The sequence below is a fragment of the Stegostoma tigrinum genome, chromosome 18, assembly GCF_030684315.1.
Source record: "Stegostoma tigrinum isolate sSteTig4 chromosome 18, sSteTig4.hap1, whole genome shotgun sequence".
Lineage (NCBI taxonomy): Eukaryota > Metazoa > Chordata > Chondrichthyes > Orectolobiformes > Stegostomatidae > Stegostoma > Stegostoma tigrinum.
This window is the reverse complement of record NC_081371.1, coordinates 4,902,756-4,924,249: the sequence shown is the minus strand read 5'-3', so window position 1 is coordinate 4,924,249 and position 21,494 is coordinate 4,902,756. Positions and strand designations below refer to the sequence as shown.

The 21,494-nt window shown below is 42.0% G+C and overlaps 1 protein-coding gene across 2 annotated transcripts in view; it reads right to left on the bottom strand.

Moving 5' to 3' along the window:
- large1 (LARGE xylosyl- and glucuronyltransferase 1) overlaps positions 1-21,494 on the bottom strand; it is a 427,164-nt gene that overhangs the window by 177,399 nt on the left and 228,271 nt on the right. For both annotated transcript variants that reach the window (XM_059652276.1, XM_059652277.1), the window contains exon 3: positions 85-371. In XM_059652276.1, coding sequence (XP_059508259.1) covers positions 85-371 — 287 coding nt within the window. The remainder of the gene's footprint in view (positions 1-84; positions 372-21,494) is intronic.

The window sequence follows — 21,494 nt, the reverse complement described above, 5'->3', positions numbered from 1 at the left end:
CCCATCTTTTGATGACAGTCAGAAAAAAACTAACAAGTGAGGTGGACAGAAGGGGAATGAATCAAGTGTCAGAAGCAGAATTACCTCACACTTTTCCACAGTGGGCCTTTTGCCACATTCCGAACTATTCCATGACAACGCATGCACCACTTCGTTGTCCCCTGTGCCTTCCTCCGTGGAGTAACTCTTGGAATGGTTCCGATGGTGATGGACCCGGCTTTGGGCCAGGCTGAGCTGCTTACGGAGAGCCTGGTTTTCCTCCTCTACCTCTCGCACCCGCACTTCCAGGGACTCCCGCTCTCTCTGGTTGAACACGTACCGGGGGCTGTTCGCTGGCGCTTCATAGGGAGACAGTGAGACTGGCTTCTCATCTGTAAGTGGACAGACATAAGTTAAGGTTGAAGCAACAAATACTTCAGAGGTATTGGGTAGACTGGGACGATACGCATGGAATTTGGAAGAACGAGGGGGGATCTTACAGAAACATCTGAAATTATGAAGGGAAAAAGATAAGATAGAAGCAGGGAGGTTGTTTCCACTGGTGGGTGAAACTAGGACTAGGGGTCATAGCCTCAAAATAAGGGGGGGAGCAGATTTAGGACCGAGTTGAGGAGGAACTTCTTTGCCAAAAGGGTTGTGAATCTGTGGAATTCCCTGCCCAGTGAAGCAGTTAAGGCTTCCTCATTGAATGTTTCTACGGCAAAGATAGATTTTTGAACAGTAAGGGGATTAAGGGGTATGCTAAGCAGGCGGGTAAGTGGAGCTGAGTCCAGGAAAGGTTCAGCCATGACCTTAGTGAATGGCGGAGCAGGTTGAATGGGTCAGATGGCCCATTCCTGCTTATATTTCTTATGTTCTCAGCCATCGCGTTGTCCTCTTGGACAGAGCTGGCCTACAAGTATCAGCGGAGAACTTATTTGCCTTAAATTGTTGCCTTCCTTGGAAGGATTAAGCAGTGGGTAGCACTGTGGTTGGACAGTTTTTTTAGTTTGATTTATTATTCTCACATGTACCTACGTACAGTGAAAAGTTTTGTTTTGTACGCATTACAGGCAGATCATTATATATAAAGATCATAGAACAGAGAGGGATACAAAATTACAGCTACAAAGTAGGTTCACAAAAGCAAGATCAACATTAGATTTGAAATTTGAGATGTCTGTTGAAGAGTATAATAACAGTGGGGAAAGAGCTGTTCTTGAATCTGTTGGTGCGTGTGTTTAAATTTTTGTGTCTTCTGCCTGACAGAAGAGTTTGGAAGAGATTATAACAGGGGTGTAAGAGGTCTTTGATGATGTTGGGTGCCTTTCCGAGGTAGCTAGAAGTGCACAAGGATCAAAATTCCAGTCCAGCTGAGATTAATGGGATGGATATCCTTGTTGCATTGCAGGAGCCAACATTGATTAAATCTGATAGAAATTTACAAAATTATGAGAAGAATGGATAGATCAGACGGTTGGGGTTTTCTTCCCAGTCGTCCCAGAAATGTTTATAGTAAAAGGGGGAAGTTTAAAGGAAATGTGAGAATCAGGTTCTTTTTACACACAGAAGATGGTAAGAAGATGGTAAGTATCTGGAATGCACTGCCAGGGGAGGTGGTGGAGGTGGATTCAAACGCATCTTGACAGATATATGGAATAGGCAGGGAATAGAAGGATACGGAGCACGGACAGACAAAGGATTGTTGGCTAAGAAAGGGATGAAATGTCGGCGCAGTCTAAGTGGGATGAAGGGTCTGTTTCTGTGTTGTACAGTTCTTTGTTCACTGTATTTAACAGAATCAGAAAGTGGTGCAATACAGCAGGAAGACTTTGATCAATCACGCCTCTCGATTCTTTAACTGCTCTGCTCCTGCCCTTTCCCCATACCCTTGTCAATAATCCCCCTTTAGTTATTTATCCGGTTCAAGCATACCTACTGAATCTCATTTAACTCCCCTTTTCAGGCAGAAAGATCGCGATTGTTATTGAGTAAAAGATGTCCTCTTCACGTCACCTTCATACATGAAGTGGGAGTGCTCGGTAGAATCGTGTCAACACAACCACTGGCTGACAATGAATGGAAGCAGATTTGGGGAACATGGTGGTGTAGATAAATATCATTAGATACATCATCCCGCAGCCCAGCCTAATATTGAGTGCAAGGGCTCAATACCAATTATGGCAGTTAGCAAAACTACAGAATTTACAAAAATTGGTAAAATTAACATTTAATTAATAAAATTCAATGAATTAATAATTCCAGAATTAAAAGCTAGTCTCCGTAATGGTGAGACAATCATTGATTGTCACAAAAATACAACTTGTTCACTTTAGGAAAGGGTCCTTCATTGTTTTGACTAATATTTGGCATTAGACAAACAGTAATGTGAGTGACTCCGAACTGCTTTCTGAAATGGCCTTGCAAGCCACTCAGTTGCACCATAAGAACATAACAAACAGGGGCAGGAGTTGGCCATCTGGCCCCTCGAGCCGGCTGTGCCCTTCAATAAAGTCATGGCTTATCTGTTTGTGGTCTCAGCTCCACTTACCCACTCTCTCGCCATAACCCTTAATCTCTTTACAGTTCAAAAATCTATCTTTACCCACAAAACATTCAACAAACTAGACTGAACTGCTTCACTGGGCAGGGAATTCCAAAGATACACAACCCTTTGGGTGAAGAAGTTCCTCCTCAATTCAGTCCTAAATCTGCTCCCCCCTTATTTTGAGGCTGTGCCCCCTAGTCCTAGTTTCACCCGCAAGTGGAAACAACCTCCCTGCTTCTATCTTATCTTTTCCCTTCATAATTCTACATGTTTCTGTAAGAACCCCCCACCCCTTCATTCTTCTAAATTCCAATGAGTATAGTCCCAGTCTCCTCATAAACTAACCCTCTGGATCAGACCAAAACTGCACACAGTTCTCCAGGCGTGGCCTCACCAGCACCCCATACAGCTGCAGCATAACCTCCCTGCTTTTAAACTCCATCCCTCCAGCAAGGAAGGACAATATTCCATTTGCCAATATTTCCATTTCTCAAACTGCTCCACAGATGTTGAAACTGAACTGCAGCAATTCAAGCTGATAGCTCATTGTCACCTTTGCAAAGGCAATTGAGAAAGGGCAAGAAATGTTGGCCTTACCAACATGGCCTTAATCCCCTGAATGAAGCAAAGTAAAAAAAAACCTCTCTTGCAAGGAAACATTTTAGCGATAAACTCATTTAAAACAAATTCCAATTTAAGTACGTGTTCTTATATCTGGATGTTACAGACAGTAATAACTGTTAAAAGGATTTAAGTAAATTCCATTAAGCAAATGCCAAAACAGAAAGTATTTTATTAAACCTCTGGGTACCGGTTTCCATGCAGATACCACCACTGTTTGCTGCCTCTGTGAAATTTCAGCCCTTATCAGCTGTCTGGCATTCATCCTTTGAATACTATTTTAACTCAATCGCACTGTAACAATTCTAGACAAATGGCTCATTATTCATTAGTAAATCTAATATGGCCTGCTCCCATGTTGGCTATAGGCATATTGTTGCAGAAAGCTGTTCTGAGCACTCTCACGAAGTTCACTACCTTTATAACATGTCCAGTCTGCTGATCTGAATCTATACAAAAGTTAAACTATCTAATTAAAACCATTCTAGCCTTGGTGACTGTACAATGCAAGCACTGTATGGCTTTAATGTCCTTTCTATAATGAGACTTCTGAAACTTCAGGGATCCAACTGTGACCAAAGTGGTATTTTGCATAAATTCATTGTTACTCTTTTTAATTACTTACTTTACAACCCTTGTGCATTTAAATTTCTGTCATATCAAGCAATTACAGAGTTGGGAATTTTAAGAAGCTGTCAGATGAAACAGAGAAGCAACTCAACACATTTCAGTCAAACGTTCCTGACTTTACATTCTGACTGAAAGGATTTTGAAGGTGGGGACAAGGTGGCTGTCTAGTGAAAGTTTGATTTCACTCACATGCTAAAAGAAAATATATTTTTAAAAAATTAGCCTGGTTGGACAAGTTACAACACACTTCTGGGTCAAGTGGACTCAAGTCCAGATCTTCTGAGCCACCAAAACCCTTATGGTTCACATCTATAATTACAATAACTTCTGGCTCATCTCCATCTCTGAAATAACATCTAAAACCAGATTATGTGGTCTTTATCACTGTTGCTTATAAGAGTGGACTGTGAACAAATTGGATGCCATGTTTTCTTCATTACATTTGTCACTACACTTCAGAAACACTGCAGTTGTCTGCATCTCTTTGGGATGTCTTAAATTCATGCAAAGTGTTTAGAAATGTAAAAGTCTTTCTTCCTGTTCAGTGTTGTGGATTAAATTAATAAAATAATAGAACTTTACAGTACAGGAGACCCATCATGTCTGTTCTGGTTCCCAGAAGAAATACCTAGCGAGTCCTGCTTTCCAGCCCTATCCACATTGCCCTTGAAATACATCACTTTCAAATATATATCTCATGTTCTTTTGAAACTTCCAATGGAATTGTCATCCACTACTCTCCCAGACAGTGCATTCCAAATCCTAATGACTCTCTGAGTGAACAAATTTCTCCCCATCTCACTCCTAGCTCTCTTGCTGACAATCCTGAAATTGTGACCCCTAGTTACTGACATACCAAACAGTGGAAACTCAATATCCTCCTCTACCCTGTCAAAATTGTTCATCATCTTCAACACCTCAATAAGCTTACTTCTGAGGAAGGGTCACCGCACCCGAAACGTTTACTCTGTTTTCTCCTTCACAGATGCCGCCAGATCTGCTGAGCTTTTCCAGCAACTAGGTTTTTGTTCCTGATTTACAGTGTTCACAGTTCTTTTGGTTTTTATTAAGCTTACTTCTCACTCTCCTCTGCTCCAAGGATATTAAGCACGATCTTTTTTTTAATCCTTCCTTACATCTAAAATTCCCTATTCCCGGTATCATTCCAGTTACTCTCCTTTGCACTTTCTCCATGGTTTTAGTATCCTTCCTTAAAAAAGGTGCCCAGAACCAAACACAAAACTCTAAATCTGATCTGGCCAATGATTTGTGAAGATGTAGTTTCACTTCCTTTCTTTTTTAAACTCTTATGCCTCTAGTTATAAACCCAAGGATTCTATAAACCTTCTTAACAACTGTTTCAACTTCAGACGGTCATGTACATGAACCCTGAGATCCCTCTGCTCCTGTGCTCTCCTCAAAGTTGTGCCATAAGCTTTTATTGCCTCTCTATCATTCTTCTACCAAAATACATTACTGGGCATTTCTCTGCATCAAAATTCATCTGCCAACTGTCTGCCCATTTGGCAAACTTGTCAACATCTTATCAGCAGTGAGACTGAAGCATATTGAAGCCATTTTACCTCTGCCATCACATTTGTACCATTTTTTAACTGTTCACCTCTACAAGGAATAATAGTCATCGCCATGCCCATTCAAGGGATTTTTGCCGGTCACCTAGGTCTTCTGGATAAAGGAGAGGGAAACGTTAGCTGGGCTGGATCACTGTTGTTTAGCACTAAGGTCTACTGAGCAGCTGCATAGATGCTTCAGGGCAATATCATGGAATTGGGTTTCACTGCGATATGAGGCAGAATAGCCTTTAGGGGGTTGATCCTGGAGACCTAACCCAAAGTTCTGGGTATGACATTGAAGCTTTTTAAAAATGACTCACCCATGTTTGAGCTTTAAGGGTTACTCTGTGGCTCAGTAACGGTACTAGATTGTTCATCGAGAGGTCTTCAGCTGAGTGGCTTGCTAGGCAATTTTAGAGGGCAGGTTAAGTACCAAGCGCAGCAACTGGAGTTACATATAAACTAGACCAGGTTAAGAAGGGAAACACAAACAGAACTTGCTGGAAAAGCTCAGCAGATCTGGCAGCATCTGTGAAGAAGAAAAGCAGAGTGAACGTTTCAGGTTCCGGTCGAGTTCTGCCCCAAAACGTTAACTCTGATTTGTTTTTTCTTCACAGACGCTGTCAGATCTGTTGAGCTTTTCCAGCAACTTCTGTTTGTGTTCCTGATTTACAGCATCCGCAGTTCTTTTGGTTTTTATTTAGCAGGTAAAGATGATGAGAGTTTGTTTCCTAAAAACACATTGGTTGAACCAGCTAGATGTAGATGACAGTCGGTGGCTGTCTGGTCACCATTTCTGATTGGAAGAGGTTTTATCGCGGAATTTGAACCTGTGTCTTCAAAACATTAGCCAGAGCCTCTGAATCACTAAATGAGGGATGGCTTGATTGAAGCGTATAAGGTCTTGAAAGATCCTGAACAGGCGGATGTGGGAAGGATGTTTCTCCTCATGGGGCAAGCCAAAACTAAGGGGGCACATTTTAAAATTAGCAGGTGCCCTTTTAGGACAGAAGTGAGAAGAAATCTGACCTCAGAGGCTAATAAAATGTGAGGCTGGATGAACACAGCAGGCCCAGCAGCATCTCAGGAGCACAAAAGCTGACGTTTCGGGCCTAGACCCTTCATCAGAGAGGGGGATGAGAGGGTCTAGGCCCGAAACGTCAGCTTTTGTGCTCCTGAGATGCTGCTGGGCCTGCTGTGTTCATCCAGCCTCACATTTCATTATCTTGGATTCTCCAGCATCTGCAGTTCCCATTATCACTGACCTCAGAGGCTGTTGACTTTGGAATTCTCCACCTCAGAAGTCTGTGGAAGTAGATACTTTAAAGACAAAAGTGGATAGATTCTTGTAAGGGGCGGGGGGAGTGAAGAGTTGTTGGGGTAGACAGGAATGTAGAATTCAAAACACGAACCACCACATCTGAATGAATGTTGCAACAGGCTCAAGGGGCTGAATGGCCTACATTTGTATGAATTGCTCATGATATCCTAACTGTCTTCCCTGTGAAATGGGCTTTCATTTCTAGGCAGCTACTTACAATCTACTCCATGAATGCACATATGCTTGGTAGATCTTTGACATGAACAAGTTAAATTTTTTTTAAAAAGCAACACCTATGTTCATGCCTCTTTACATCTGAAGTGCTCCAAGTCTTTGGCCAGAAGCAGGCGTGATTTCTTTGTTAAAGCAATCTTTCTAAACCATATCAATGGGCCTTCCACAATAGCCTTTGTTTTTTGTGCATGTCCACTGCCTCCCCAGATCCGTCACTCAGAAATGAAATGTCACTTCTCATGATGTGATGACCATTGGAACACCTTGACTGTTGTCAGTCCTTTGTTCGCTCACCAATCCAGCCCATTCACTCTTGACACATCACTGCTCAATTTCCATTCAGGCTTTCAGTCAAGAACTGACAAAGATTGGCAGCTGTCAAAGAGCGTTCTTTGCGCAGTTCAAAACGAGATGAGCTGAAGATGGCGTGACGTTTTATGGCTGGGAATCCTGTGAGGGAAACAGGACGCAGGCGACGTTCGACACACGTTCTCTTGTTGAGATTGCAGTATCGCTGATACCCTTGACTCTCCAGGTGACCCGTTTGTTGGGAATGATGTTTTCAAAATGACTTTTTGACTTTTCAAAAAGAGACAAGTTATACATTCACCGACTGAGAAGTAAAATCCAGCTTCCTTCACTTCAGGACCAAAGTTCCCAAATAATAATCATACATTATGAATATGAAAATTCTAAGCATTAGCCTTTTTTAAATTTCTTCTGGTTAACAATGCTTATCAATTATTCTTTAAACGCTGAACTCCCATGCTTTCGTCAGTTTTGTTCAAAAATTTGACATCTGGTTTGGATTTTGGTTTAGAAATTTTCCTTAATTCATTTAAAGAGCAGTTTTATCTCTTACAGTACTGTGCCTCGGTGGTTAACACCCGCTGTGGCCAGGGGTCCAGGTTCAATTCCAGCCTCGGGTGACTGTCTGTGTGGGATTTGCACATTCTCCCTGTGTCTGCTTGGGTTTCTTCTGTGTGGCCCGGCTTCCTCCTATAGTCCAAAGATGTGCACATTAGGTGGATCGACCGTACTAATATTGCCCATAGTATCCAGGGATGTACAGGCTAGGTGGATTAACCATGGGAAATAATGGGTTATACGGAAGGGGGCTGAGGTTGGGTCTGGAATGAGATGCTTTCTGGAGGGTCGGTGAGGACTCAATAGGCCCGTATGACCTGCTTCCACACCGTAGGGATTCTATGATCGTATTCCTGCATATCAGTTCAAGATAACTGAATGTTATGGATGCATTTGGGGCATCCCTAATGGGCAAACTGTAACAAAGGAATTCTTCTATGCTGAATCATTAGGACATTCATTCAAATTTGATACTATCTTTCCAAAGTCCCTTGAGATGGTGGATAAGAAGCTGAAGATGTAAATTGTTTTAGTCACAAACTATTCATTACTTGAATATTTGTGACTTAACTTTTGAACCATGATTTGATTGGTTTCCTGAAAGCAATCTGAATATTGTAATAAGATTGAACTAAGTTTTCCACTGCCATCTTCATGGTGATTTTCCCCAAAGGCATCAAGAATCTTGTTAAAACACTCATAACCTTCAAGAGATATTCATTCACTTTTCTGGTTTCTGGTAGTGGTGCTACGCAAGCTAGTAAGACACTACCAAAATCTGCGATCAGACTTAAACGTGCAGGTTTAATTGATGGTTTGGATTTCCCTACATCCTGTCAGTATGCCATGCCCATTAAATCTTTACATAATCCTGACCAATAATAATATTATCATGTTTTAGCTTGCATTTTCCTAATACCTAATTAACCTGCCACTGGAATTTTGATGTCACTCAAAGTATTTGAGGCTGAGATGGAAATGCCACGTGACAGATTACTGCACATTTCTTAATGGAATGAGATGGATTCCATTTCCTTATTACAGCTTCTGCCTTTTAAATTCTTGGTGCTTGTTCAGTTTCTTAGGCAGCTGCTCGATAACGGTTCTCTCAACTCAAGATCTATCTTTTACCTTTCTATTAAAGATGATGGGCTAAATATGTCAGCCTCATTTTTCTTCATTTTTACTCTGAGGTTGAAAAATAGTGTCAGATCAGAATTATCACATCATCTCCCACTTGCACAGACACTTTCTGCCTAATTCTCTGAGACTGAGGTCTAGTCAGGAAATAATCCAGGATGTTCCATTTGTAGCATCTCCACTGTTTGTTCTTTGTTCTTCTTTGTTGGGTGTTCTGGTACTCTCAATGAAAAGAAATCATTTCCTTCAAGATGCATTTGTTGCAACTACAACTTCTCCACTCAGCAATTCACAATTTGATGCTAAAAAACATATGCAGGCTTAGGCCTTTGTTGAGACACCAATAGCCCCGGTTTGGGAATGTTTCAATAGAGTGATTCACATTTATACCATTTTTGCTTTTGGTCATGACATATCACATAACAGAATACATACATTAACAATCAAATATATGTTACATTTTTAAAAAATTCATTTATAGAATGAGGGCGGTGCTCGATAGACAGCATTTATTGCCCATCCCTAATTGCCCAGAGGATAGTTTAAAGTCAACCACCTTGCTGTGGTTGTGGAGTCACATGTAGGCCAGGCCAGGTAAGGATGGCAGTTTCCTTCTCTAAAGGACATTAGTGAACCAGATGGGTTTTTCCAAAAATCAGCAATGGATTCACGGTCATCATTATTCTCTAATTCCAGCTGTTTATCGAATTCAAATTCCACCATCTGCCGTGGTGGGATTCAAACCTGGGTCCCCGGAACCTTACCTGGGTCACTGGATTGACAGTGCAGTAATAATACCAGTGGGCCATCGCCTCCCCATATCATATCTCAATAAATCATGGTGAAGTAAAGATGCATACAAGTAACAACAGAACAATGAACAGTGACACTTAGCAATCCACAATCTATTCCAATCATCCACGTGTATTAGTGGAGGCATGCTACAGAAGGAGTGAATGCCAAGCTGTTCCAATCCACCTACAATGATGGTCAACAATATGGAAAAGTACCCAGCTACAGCTGTCCACAAGGAGCAGGGAAAGTCGAATCCAACTAATTACTGGTCCATTAGCAAAATGATGGAAGTTCTCAGCACCTATGCTACAAAGCGACACTTTCTCAGTAACGATCCGCTCACCAATGCTCAGTTTGCATTTTACGGAGACACATGGCTCCGGGTCTTCTTGCAGCTTTAGTGAAACTATGGAAAAAGGAGCTGAACTGAAGAGGCGAGGTGGGAGTGACATGACGTGTATGATAACAATGCACCTGAGCCAAACTGAAATAAACAGGAGCCAGGAAGAAATGGTTGGAGTCACATCTATTACAGAGAGAGATGGTTGTGGTTGTTACAGGACACTTATCTCAGTACCAGGAGATTACTGCAGGAGCTCCTCAAGATAGTGCCGCAGGCCCACGATTCTATAGCCATGTTCCCACTGACTTTCCCTCCAACAAAATGTCAGAAGTGGGGCTGTTTGCTAATCATTGTACAACAATCGAGATCATTTACAAGTCTTTCGATAACGAACCATTATGGGTGTGTGCCTGGCAAGGCTTGGGCTGTGATAGCAGGAGCTGCAGATGCTGGACATTCTGAGATAGCAAGGTGTAGAGCTGGATGAACACAGCAGGCCAAGCAGCATCAGAGGAGCTGGAAAGTTGACATTTCGGGCCTAGACCCTTCAGGTTTGAATAGCTAAGTGACACACCATTGCTGGGTTGAAATCCTGGAGCTCCCTTAATGACCACTGTGGGCATATCTACACTGTGGTTCCTGAAGGCAACTTACCATCAATTTCAAAGGGAATTAGTGATGCGCAATAATGATTGGCCTTGAAAGATCAATAAGACATAGTCATTCCTATCCTCCATAAACAGAAGTCAGAATGTTCAAATCCAAGACCAATCCAATCATGACAGAGCAACCATCAATCTATCATTCTCTTTAATCATCCTGCCAGAATACAAATCTTCAATCCCATGTTCAATAGACAGTTGGTTTAACACAGCATATGCTGACCCTGCCTGTTCCCTTGGATATCAAGATAGCGTCAGCTCTCATTCCCATACACAGAATTGGGCCACAAAGGTTCATCTAAGGCATTTAGAATAGATACCATCCTTCTTCATTTACCCTTAACATCCCATCCTTCTATCCCTTTCTCCCTCATGCATTTATCCAGCTTCTCTTTGAGTGCTTCCATCTTAGTCACCTTGACTATTTTCTTTCGCTTCCACAGTGAATTCAAGATTCTAATCAGCCTCTGAGTAAAGGAGACATGTCTTCTCAATTCCCTACTGGATTGATTAGTGATGGTTTCATATTTATATATTTGGCTTTAGGTTCACCTGCAAATGGAAACACATTTGCTTTTCATACTCCATCAAAACACTTCATAGTCTTTTAAGAAATCTATCAGGTCAACTCTCAGCCTCAGGTACGAACACCCTACCAGTGAAGTAAGGGTGAGCGATAAAACAGATTTATGCTGCAAGATTTTTTTTTGAAGTGTCTTCATCATTGAGATGTCAGGGAATGTGGCATCAATTCATCCTCTTACAAAACAGCAGAGATAAATGATTAAGTAATCTGGTGATGTTTCAATTATTACCAGAAGGCTAGGCTCCTTTTCAAATAGTGACACAGAGCTTATGTGAACGGGTCCAGGTTTAATACCACAATATCACATGACGGCACCGCTGACAGTGCAGCATTCCCACAGATTTTGTGCTGAAGTGTGTGGAGTGATACTTGAAACTTAAACTTCAAAGCCAGGAGTGTCACCAGCGGGCCACGGATGACATTAGAATTAATGCATGCTAAAAATACAATGTATTTTATTCATCGTAAATTAATTGTGACCACAGGTTTTATCTGTGACAGAAATCTAATAAAGTATAATAAGGCTCCATGATATTATTTCCTCCCATTGTTATAGATTATTTGAAATGAGATATACCACGTCTAAACTTAAATATGAGGAGCCTTTGTGGAATTGAAATACTAAATATTTAAAAATGAATTATCACTGTTGGACTGCAAGTGACCTGAAGTACTCAGAATTGAAAACTAAATTAAATGATATTCTATATTAAAAGTTACAGTTAGTTCAAACAATCTGATATTTGCTCAAACTAACTATACATAGCATTTATATTAATGTTTAATCAGAATTCTTCCATTTAAACCACATCTTCCTCACTGCAAGCTCTTCTAAGGCTCAGAAATATAAATGGATATGTAGGTGGTCACAGTTATCAGTCTTCAATTAGTTTTGAGAAAGAAAGATGATTTTAAAAAAAGTAAAAAAAAAATACGAAAATGAATTGCCTTCCATGACCTGAGAACACTCCATGAAATTAAAGTGATCTCACTGAAACATACAAAATTCTTAAGGAGTATGCAAGGCAGGAAGGGGCTTTCCCATCAGCTCAGGAACACTAAAACTAGGCATGCACCCTCGGAATAAAGGGCAGGACCTTTTAGAATGCCTCCAATGTGGAACCAGGCCCTTTTGGCCATTGAATCCACACCAACCCTTTGAAGTCCATTCCACACAGACTCTTGCCCTATCCCTGTAATCCACCTAACTTGCACATCATAGCATGGGCAATCCACCTAACCTGCACACTTTCGGGCTGTGGGAGGAAATGGGAGCACATCCACGCAGACTTGGGAAGAACGTACAAACTTCACACAGACCACCCGAGGGTGGAATCGAACACAGGTCTCTGTGAGGCAGCAGGGCTAACCGCTGAGCCACCATGCCACCCCATGTTTATGACTGAGAGGAGGAGTAATTTCTTAAAAGAGTGATGAATCTTTGCAATTCTCTACATTATAGATCGGTGAAAGCTTATGTATTGAGTACTTCATGACAGAATTTGATAGCTTTCCACGTACTAAAGCTATCAAGAGATATAGAGAAAGTACGGGATAATGGAGTTGAGGCAGAAGATCAGCCATGCTCTAACAGAATGGCAGAGCAGGATCAAGGGGTTGAACTGCCTGACTCCTCAACTTATTTTCTATCTTCCAAAAAAGCACGAGATCAATAACTAGTCATCTGCTTTTGGCTGTTTGTTGAGTTGTTCAATATTGGCTTGGACAATACACTGTCCTTGGGGTTGACCATTGGGACCTCTCGTATCCACCCAAGGGGTTAGATGGAGTCTCAGTTTAATATCTTAATCTCCAACGACACAGCGCTTCTTCAGTAATGTACTGGGTTGCAGGCCTGGGGCTAAGTTTCAGCAGCATCTTAAAATGGGCAAAACAGTTTGTGAATGGAATTCCACAGCTTAGTACGGCAATGAAACATTAGTCTGGTGAAGTGATTAAGCCTCTAGAGTCATGATAAATGTTATGCTGATACATGTGTGACATGTGTATAACATGCTGAATGCTTTGTATATGACTCATGTTACATTGCATATGTGAGGTGGATGCTGTGTAACTAGACTTTCAAGTGATTGGACAAGGTGCTGCTTTTTCTGTTACAACTATGCACAAGCACAGTTTAAAATGCAATGATCTGGTCTCAGAGACAGGGTTGGGTAGGAGGCAGAAAGAAACGTAGGAATGAACACTCATATTTTACAATAAGAGAATGATACTTTATGACCTACGGCTTAATGATTCACTCAAAATGGGCACTGTGTTTCTTCTGACATGTGCCAGAAACCAGTATCTAAGCTTTCTCTGCAAAAGTAAAAAGGGCTACAAATTGAAAATCGGATTTATTTTATAGCTGAGGAATCTCAGTTACGAAACGCAACAGTGATGCTGATTTGGGGAAATCGTTTGGTACACTTGCCTTCGCTGGTCAGTGCATTGAGTATAGAAGTTGGGATGTCATGTTGCGTCGGTATAGGACACTGGTTAGGACACTTTTGGAAAACTGCGTTTAATTCTCATCTCCCTGCTATAGGAAATATGTTGTTAAGCTTGAAATGGTGCAGGAAAGATTCATAAGGATGTTACTATGGTTGAAGGACTTGATCTATAGGGAGAGACTGACTAGAGTGGGGCTATTTTCCCTGGAGCATTGGAGGCTGAGGGGTGACCTTATAGAAGTTTATAAAATCATGAGGGGCATGGATAGGGTGAATAGCCAAAGTGTTTTTCGCAGGGTGGGGGAGTCCAAACCTTGAGTGCATAGGTTTAAGGTGAGAGGGGAAAGATTTAAAGGGAACTCATGGGGAAACCTTTCACACAGAGAGTGGTGTGTGTATGGAATGCCAGAGGATGTGGTGGAGACTGGTACAATTACAACATTTAAAAGGCATCTGGATGGGTTTATGAAAGGAAGGGTTTAGAGGGACACGGGCCAAATACTGGCAAGTAACACTAGATTAACTTAGGAGACCTGGTCAGCATGGACAAGTTGGACTGAAGGGTCTGTTTCTGCACCGTGTAGCTACGACTCTACGACAAAATACTGAAAAACCACAGAGAAAATGTCAAGTACAGTCCTGCCTCCCTCCCCATGATACAGGGCGATGGAAAAGGTACAGTAAAATAATAGGGGGCTTTCATGACTACAATGAATGCTGGGATAGTTTACATCCATTATGCCTCCTTTCTGAGGAAGAACCTGAATATATATGGACATCAATTTATATTTCTATCATCATGACAGTAAAAATTCACGCACGGTATTCTGTCAACGCATGAGAAGTTGATGATCTTGCATTCCAGTTCTGAGCAAAAACTCACAACAGACAATCACATCTGCTTCTTACTGACATAAGTTAATAATTCAGACTCAATGAGGTAGCCTTTAGTACGATACCAACAAAACTGTGTCATCAGAGAGATCTGGAAAGGGATCACTATTCAAATGGCACTTGTTTGTTTGCTTGACAGCGCAAGACCAACAACAGGCACCTAACCTGAGCAATGGAAAATATAAACACAGCAACACCAGCAATTTTAGATCACAGGCCACACAATGGTGGCAAATTGCAGCAAAATAAGCATTACAAAATGCTCACACTTAAACAACAGCGCAAAAGTCACGGGATATAATGAACAACGGTGCGCATAAGTTTTCTTATGAAAATGATACCATCCTTCCCATTCCTTTCTACCTTTTTTCCCATCTGCCCATCCGCTCAGAAGGATGCTACACAAGAATCCAATTTTTCACATTCAGAAAAAGTTATGTAGCACCTTTCATGGTTTCAAGGTGTCCCAAATGTCTTTGTGACCAATTAAACACTTTCAACGCAGGAAATTGCAGCAACAAATTTGTAGATAGCAGGGCCCACTAATAGAAATGTGGTGACAACCAACTGAGCTGTTTTTCAGTCTTGGTTGAGAGCAGAATGTTGGCAAAGATAAGGACTCCTTTACTTTTCTGTAAGAGAGGTAGAGGGTTTTTTTGGGAATGCCAAAGGATAAGGTGACCAGTGAGGAGCAGCTAAAATTGGGGATGCTCAGCATGTTAAAATGGGAGGAATGTAGGTATGTCAGAAGGTAGCTGTGTTCAAGGTAGTCACATACAGAGGGGAACCGGGCCAGAGATGGATTGGCAAATAAAAGATGAGAATTTCAAAATCTCTCAGTTATTATCACTTCATCCCCAAGCCTAACCCTCTTTCGACCACAACATGTAGACGCAATCAGGAAATTACTTTCATCTGCAGGGCAAGGTTGATCATAGCCACTAGTGTAGCTTTTGTCAAAACAGTATCTGAAAATTCTCGAACTCAATACTGAGGATGAAGGGTTGCAAACGGCATGGTAGAAAAAAAAGGATATTTGATCCTCGGAGGCTGTGTGATCTTCACTGGAAGGATGGCCACCGAGAGGTCAGAATGGGATGGTTCAGGAATTAACATGGTAAGTACCCAGACACGTAAGGCCATGCTTGTGGATAGAACATTGGTGATAAGCAAGGCAATCCTCTGAGCTCTGATGAAGAGTCATCTAGATTTGAAATGTTAGCTTGCTCTCTCTCTCCATGGATGTTGCCTGACCCAATGTGATTTCCAGCACATTTTTTGTTTTCAGTACACCTCTGACCTCGAATTGGTTTTCCCAATGTAAAAAAGACCATCCTAACTCACCCAGAATTCAAGCACTTCATAACTGCTTATTCTTCAATTCATTCTCTCAGCAAATACCCACCTGAAACTCATTGGATTCACCCACTGAGCCTTTCTGAAGATGATGTTGCAATTTTGCATTAGTGTTTGCTTTGGACAACGTTAAACCTCAGCTTAACAGGGATTTGATTTAAAGGAAACACAATCCTTTTTATTGCTATAGTTCTGATTGACAGCTCTTGTCACTCAGTGAAAAGACTTATCCTCATCTAAAGTAATCTTTTTAATGCAAGATTAAGGCCCACAAACGATAGGTCTTTAATCCTCCCACTGCTTCGAATCCAGTAATAAAACTTCAAAAGAGCTCCTAGAGTACTTCAGCCCTGCTGTGTGAGTATAGGCACCAATCGTCTTGGGAGAAAGAATGTTCTCTCAAGAACTTTACTTCAATTCCAATTAAAATTTAGCCAGAGTTACCATTGAGGGCCAACTAATTATGAAGGCATTAAGTAGCGATAAATATTTCAGGAGATCAAACTAGCCAGCCTGCTCCTGCACCTGTGCAAAATACATATCCTAGAATTCCTACTTGTACATTCTTGACGTACTTTCAACCAAAATATTGCTGACAGCAGAAACAGAAGTATCTAAAAAGTGCCATGTATTCCAGACCTGCCGAACTGTTCCAACAAGTTTGTTTTTGTTCCTGATTTGCAGCATCCACAGTTCTTTGGGTTTTTACCACGTATTCCAAAGTTCCTCTGACCAATAGATGCACCTATCCTCACGAAGCCCATTCTCAAATCCGCAGTCAGTCTGTCAGTTTGTGTGATAATATGAATGGCAGGTGTCTTTCCCCTAGTGTGGGGCATTTCAAGACAAGGGGGCATATATTTAAGGTGAGAGGAGAAAAGTTGAGAAAAGACATGAGGGGCAACTTTTTTACACGCAGTTTGTGTGTGAAATGAATTTCTACAGGAAATGGATGTAGTATAGTTACAACGTTAGAAGACATTTGAATGATAATATGAATAAAAAATGTTTGGAAGGATATGGGCCAAGTGCAGGCAGGTGGGACTAGTTTAGTTGGGAATTATGGACTGGTTGGAGCAAAGGGTCTGTTTCTGAGCTGTATGACTCTGACCCTAATCAAGTGAGTTTTATTGATTTGTAGGATCCCAAGTTGAGTCTCCCAGTCTATATGGATACACCCAGAGTTCTAATATGGTGCCACAGTTTGCCTCAGTGCCTCATTAAGAATCTGGTCAATGTCAGTGTGAGCATGTGCTTCCCATGGCATTGGGTGGCAACAGGAGCCCTCACTGAGACTGACTACCGAGAGTCTTATTTGAAAATGTATACAGCTACCCTGAAACTACACTGGGCTTGTGCTGATCACGCCAGGAGGGTATCTAGGACATTACAATCTTCAACTTTTTGAAACATTTAAATTCTGGTGTTCCATGGTTGCTACACATCAAACAACAAGAGGACAATTAGCCGTTAGAATATTTCTTTTGTTCATTCACTGGATAGGATTGACTGGCTAGGCAGCATTTATTGCCCATTCCTCATTGCCCAGAGGGCAAGTTAAGAGCTAGTCACATTGCTGTGGGTCTGGGATTACATGTAGGCCGGACCAGGTAAGGAGGGCGCTTTCCTTCCCTAAAGGACATTTTGTGAACCAACGTGAACCACTCAACACTTGCTTCATGGTCATCTTTAGACTCTTAAATCCGGGCCTTTTTTTAGTGAATTCAAATTCCGTCATCTACAGTGGTGGGATTTGAACCCAGGTTCCCATTGCCTGAGTTTCTGGATTAATAGATGAGCAATAATGCCACCAGGCCACTGCCTTCCCTTAACTGCTCCAATGTTCAGTCAGACCATGGCTGATCAATTCCATTGACAGTACCCATCTTTGCCTGATTTCCCTTGACACCTTACCTCACAAAAATCTCTCTCAAGCATAGAAGTTCCAACTGATTTATTGTTGAAACATAGCTGATGGAGAGAGGGAGGGATTCTGGACACTGTATGGGTGGCACGGTGGCTCAGTGGTTACCACTGCGGCCTCACAGTGCCAGGGACCCAGGTTCGATTCTAGCCTCAGGCGACTGTCTGTGTGGAGTTTGAACATTCTCCCCGTGTCTGCATGCGTTTCCTCTGGGTGCCCTGTTTTCCTCCCACAGTCCAAATCATGTTCAGGTTAGGTGGACTGGCCATGCTAAATTGCCCGTAGTGTTCAGGGATGCGTAGATTAGGTGGGTTATAGGGGAATGGGTCTGAGTGGGATGCTCTGAGGGTCAGTGTGGACTTAGTGCGCTTAAGGGCTTGTTTCCACACTGTCAGGATTCTATTCTATGATGATTTTAAGAAGGACTTGGATCTTGTTCTGCAGTGACTCAGTGTAGAATTGTCTAGAGTACCTAGCTAAAAACGTTACCTACAAGATGCCCATTATCTTCTGTCAGCCCAGTGTGCATCCGGACAAACTAGTTGAGCCACAACACAAAAACTAGTCTATATTGGGATTAATTCTCCACTTGGGCCTCTTCTAGTTCTCTTCACCTTGAGGTTTGCAGTTGTACAATATTGGGCCTGAGGCAAGGCCCTCTCTGAAGTGCACTGGATTCATCAGAGTAGTATCAAACACGGTGTGCAGTGCAGGCTCCAACTGTTCATGACCCAAAACTAGAACTGGAGGTTCTACTCGTGTCATACATCCCAGAGATCACCAGTAACCAGAAAGTAAACTGGACTGGCCGTATAAATACTGTGGCTACGAGAGGCATGGAGCTCTGCAGCAAGTAACTCACCAGAGCCTGTCCACCAGGGAAGAGGGGTCAAGGATTATCGAGAAAAGGGCAGGAAACTGGAGATTGGCCATGATCTCACTGAATGACAGAGCAGACTTGATGGGCTGAATGGCCTAGTTCTGCTCCCATGTCTTATGGTCTTATGGTCATGTACAAGGCAGAAGTCAGGAGTGTGGCTGAACTCCACCTACTTACCTGGACGTGTGCAGCTCCAATGACACTCGGGAAGCTTAAGCAAAACAGCCCACTTGATTGACGCCCAATCACCACCTTAAAACTTTCACTTCCTCCACTCTCAGTGGCTTTAGTGTACATTATTGCCAGAATATGTGACACAAAGCTCCCCGCACTATCATCTAGAAGGAGCAGATACATGGGAACACCATCAGCTCCAAGTTCTCCTCTAAGCCAATCACCATCCTGACTTGGAAATATATCGCCGTTCCTTCACCGTCGCTGGGTCACAATCCTGGAATTCCCTCCCGAGTGGCATTGTGGGTAAACCTACAGCAGGAACCACTGCAGCAAATGGAGAGACTGGTTCACCGCAACCACCACCTTCCCAAGGGCAACTGAGGACGGTGATAAATGACAAATTTGTCAGTAATCCTCAGACTCTTTGAAAGAATATATTAAATGAATAGCCTTGATTCCTACTTAAATAAAAAGACGGTTTGCCTGGAGCGGGTGGGCAGCTCAGACACCTGAGAGGAGAATCCTTTCAAAAAGGTGTTGGCAGCGACATGGGTATGGAAATGGTGGACAGGATCCTGACTCCATTTTGAGGCTGTTAATGTCATGCAAAGGGAGCAAAAATTGATTTGATACTATCTATATGATCCCTGAAGCAGACACAATATGCTAGAAGACTGCGTGGCATTAATAATGAAACCCCAACCTTAAATACCTTAAATTTTAGGAACATCTCCTAGTGGATCATGTGGATATTAACAGCGGCCAAAATGACTGGACAGATACATATATATGAAAACAAGTATCACTCACTATTTTAGCCACATCTGAACTCTATGCTTATGCCCTGCTTTCTTCATGTCGTTTTCAAGAATAAGTTTACACAACACAACAGAACTGTTGGATTCAGCAAAATAAAAACCGAAAGAGCTGCAGAGGCTGTAAATCGAGAACAAAAACAGAAATTGCTGGAAGAGCTCAGCAGGTCTGGCAGCATCTGTGAAGCAAAAAAGAACAAGAGTTAACTTTTCCGGTCCGGTGACCCTTCCTGTGAATTGGAATACAGGTTAAGGAAAGGAGACCGGGTTGGGTGCTGGGAAAATTGATTGCTGTGATCCATCTTATAAGAATGAAAAATATTGAAATATCAAATTGTTCAGCAGGCGGTGGTTGGGGGGGTGGGGTGTTGGTGGGGGTCAGGGGCTTTGGTTGGTTAGCTCAGTTGGCCAGTATGGGGTTCAGGATAATGCCAACATTCTGGGTTCAAATCCCATTCCAACAGATCCAACAATTTTCTGCAGATAACACAGGTCTACCTTTCAGATTTCCAACGACTTCAGTGGGCTTATCTTCATTTAATATATTACAATATAGGAAGTTCCTTGTAATGATTTGCTTTCACATTGTAGCCTTCTACTCAGAGGCACTCTCATGTTTTCAGCTTCTAAGTTGGCAATATTAAAGCAAAGCCTAGGAACAACATGACTTTCAAAGATGCACGTCTGGGACAATGTGCCAAATTCGAGGAAGAAGGTATTGCAACTTAAAACAGGAGTTAATTCTTCTCTGAATCCTGCTGTAAGCAATGTGAATGGAAGTGTGTTTCCGTAAAAAAACATGGAAGAAAGACACAGAACAAAAGCAGTGTAAGCAGCTTACAGCTAACCTCAAGGCTTACAACTAATTACTTCCAGTTGAGGACACAGAAAGTCAAAAAAGCTCCTGACGACAAGAGAGAGAAATACAAGGGTCAGTTGGGGATAAGTGAGTATTAGCGGGAAGGATACAGAAAGGAGGGTGCTTATTGTTCAAAAGATTAATCTCAACAAAAAGATTAAAGATGAGGTTGGTCCTTTCAGTATTCCTTTGAGAGATTAGCAAATGGCAAACATGGTGTGGAACTACAGAGACAGATGCACGTTATGTTAAACCGGATTCAGGAATCTCAGGAATGAGTACAGGATAATACAATGTGGCTACAGAAAAACTCCATGAGCTCAATTTTGACTTCTGAGTGACAGATTGAGCAGAGTACACTGGCTGGCCTTTTATTTCCAGGACTTAACAGCAGCCCAACATCAAACATAGGACAGTACAGCACAGGAACAAGTTCGCTGACCCACGATTTAACATCTTAATGCATTTGCCTCATTTAATTCTGGCAGATAAGTCAAGGAACACAAGGCTTGCTGAGACACAGAATACTCGGTTGCACATTTTTGCTTCTGACAAAAATAATTTAATGCTTATGCTTGGTAGCTATCTTTCATTTAATTATCCGTGGAATTAGTCAGATGTGCACAGCAAATGTCCCCAAACAGGTTGACCAAAAAAAAATGCATTGCTAACCTCTGCAGAAATTGTTGTGCAATTATAATGGGCTAAATAAGAGGCTGAAGGGGAACAGTTATTGTTAGGAGACAGATCTGACTGCACAAAATGGCAATGAGACACAGTGTACCTCACAGAGGATTCAGTGCACACGGCGCAAGTAGTAAGAGTCCCTTCCTCTG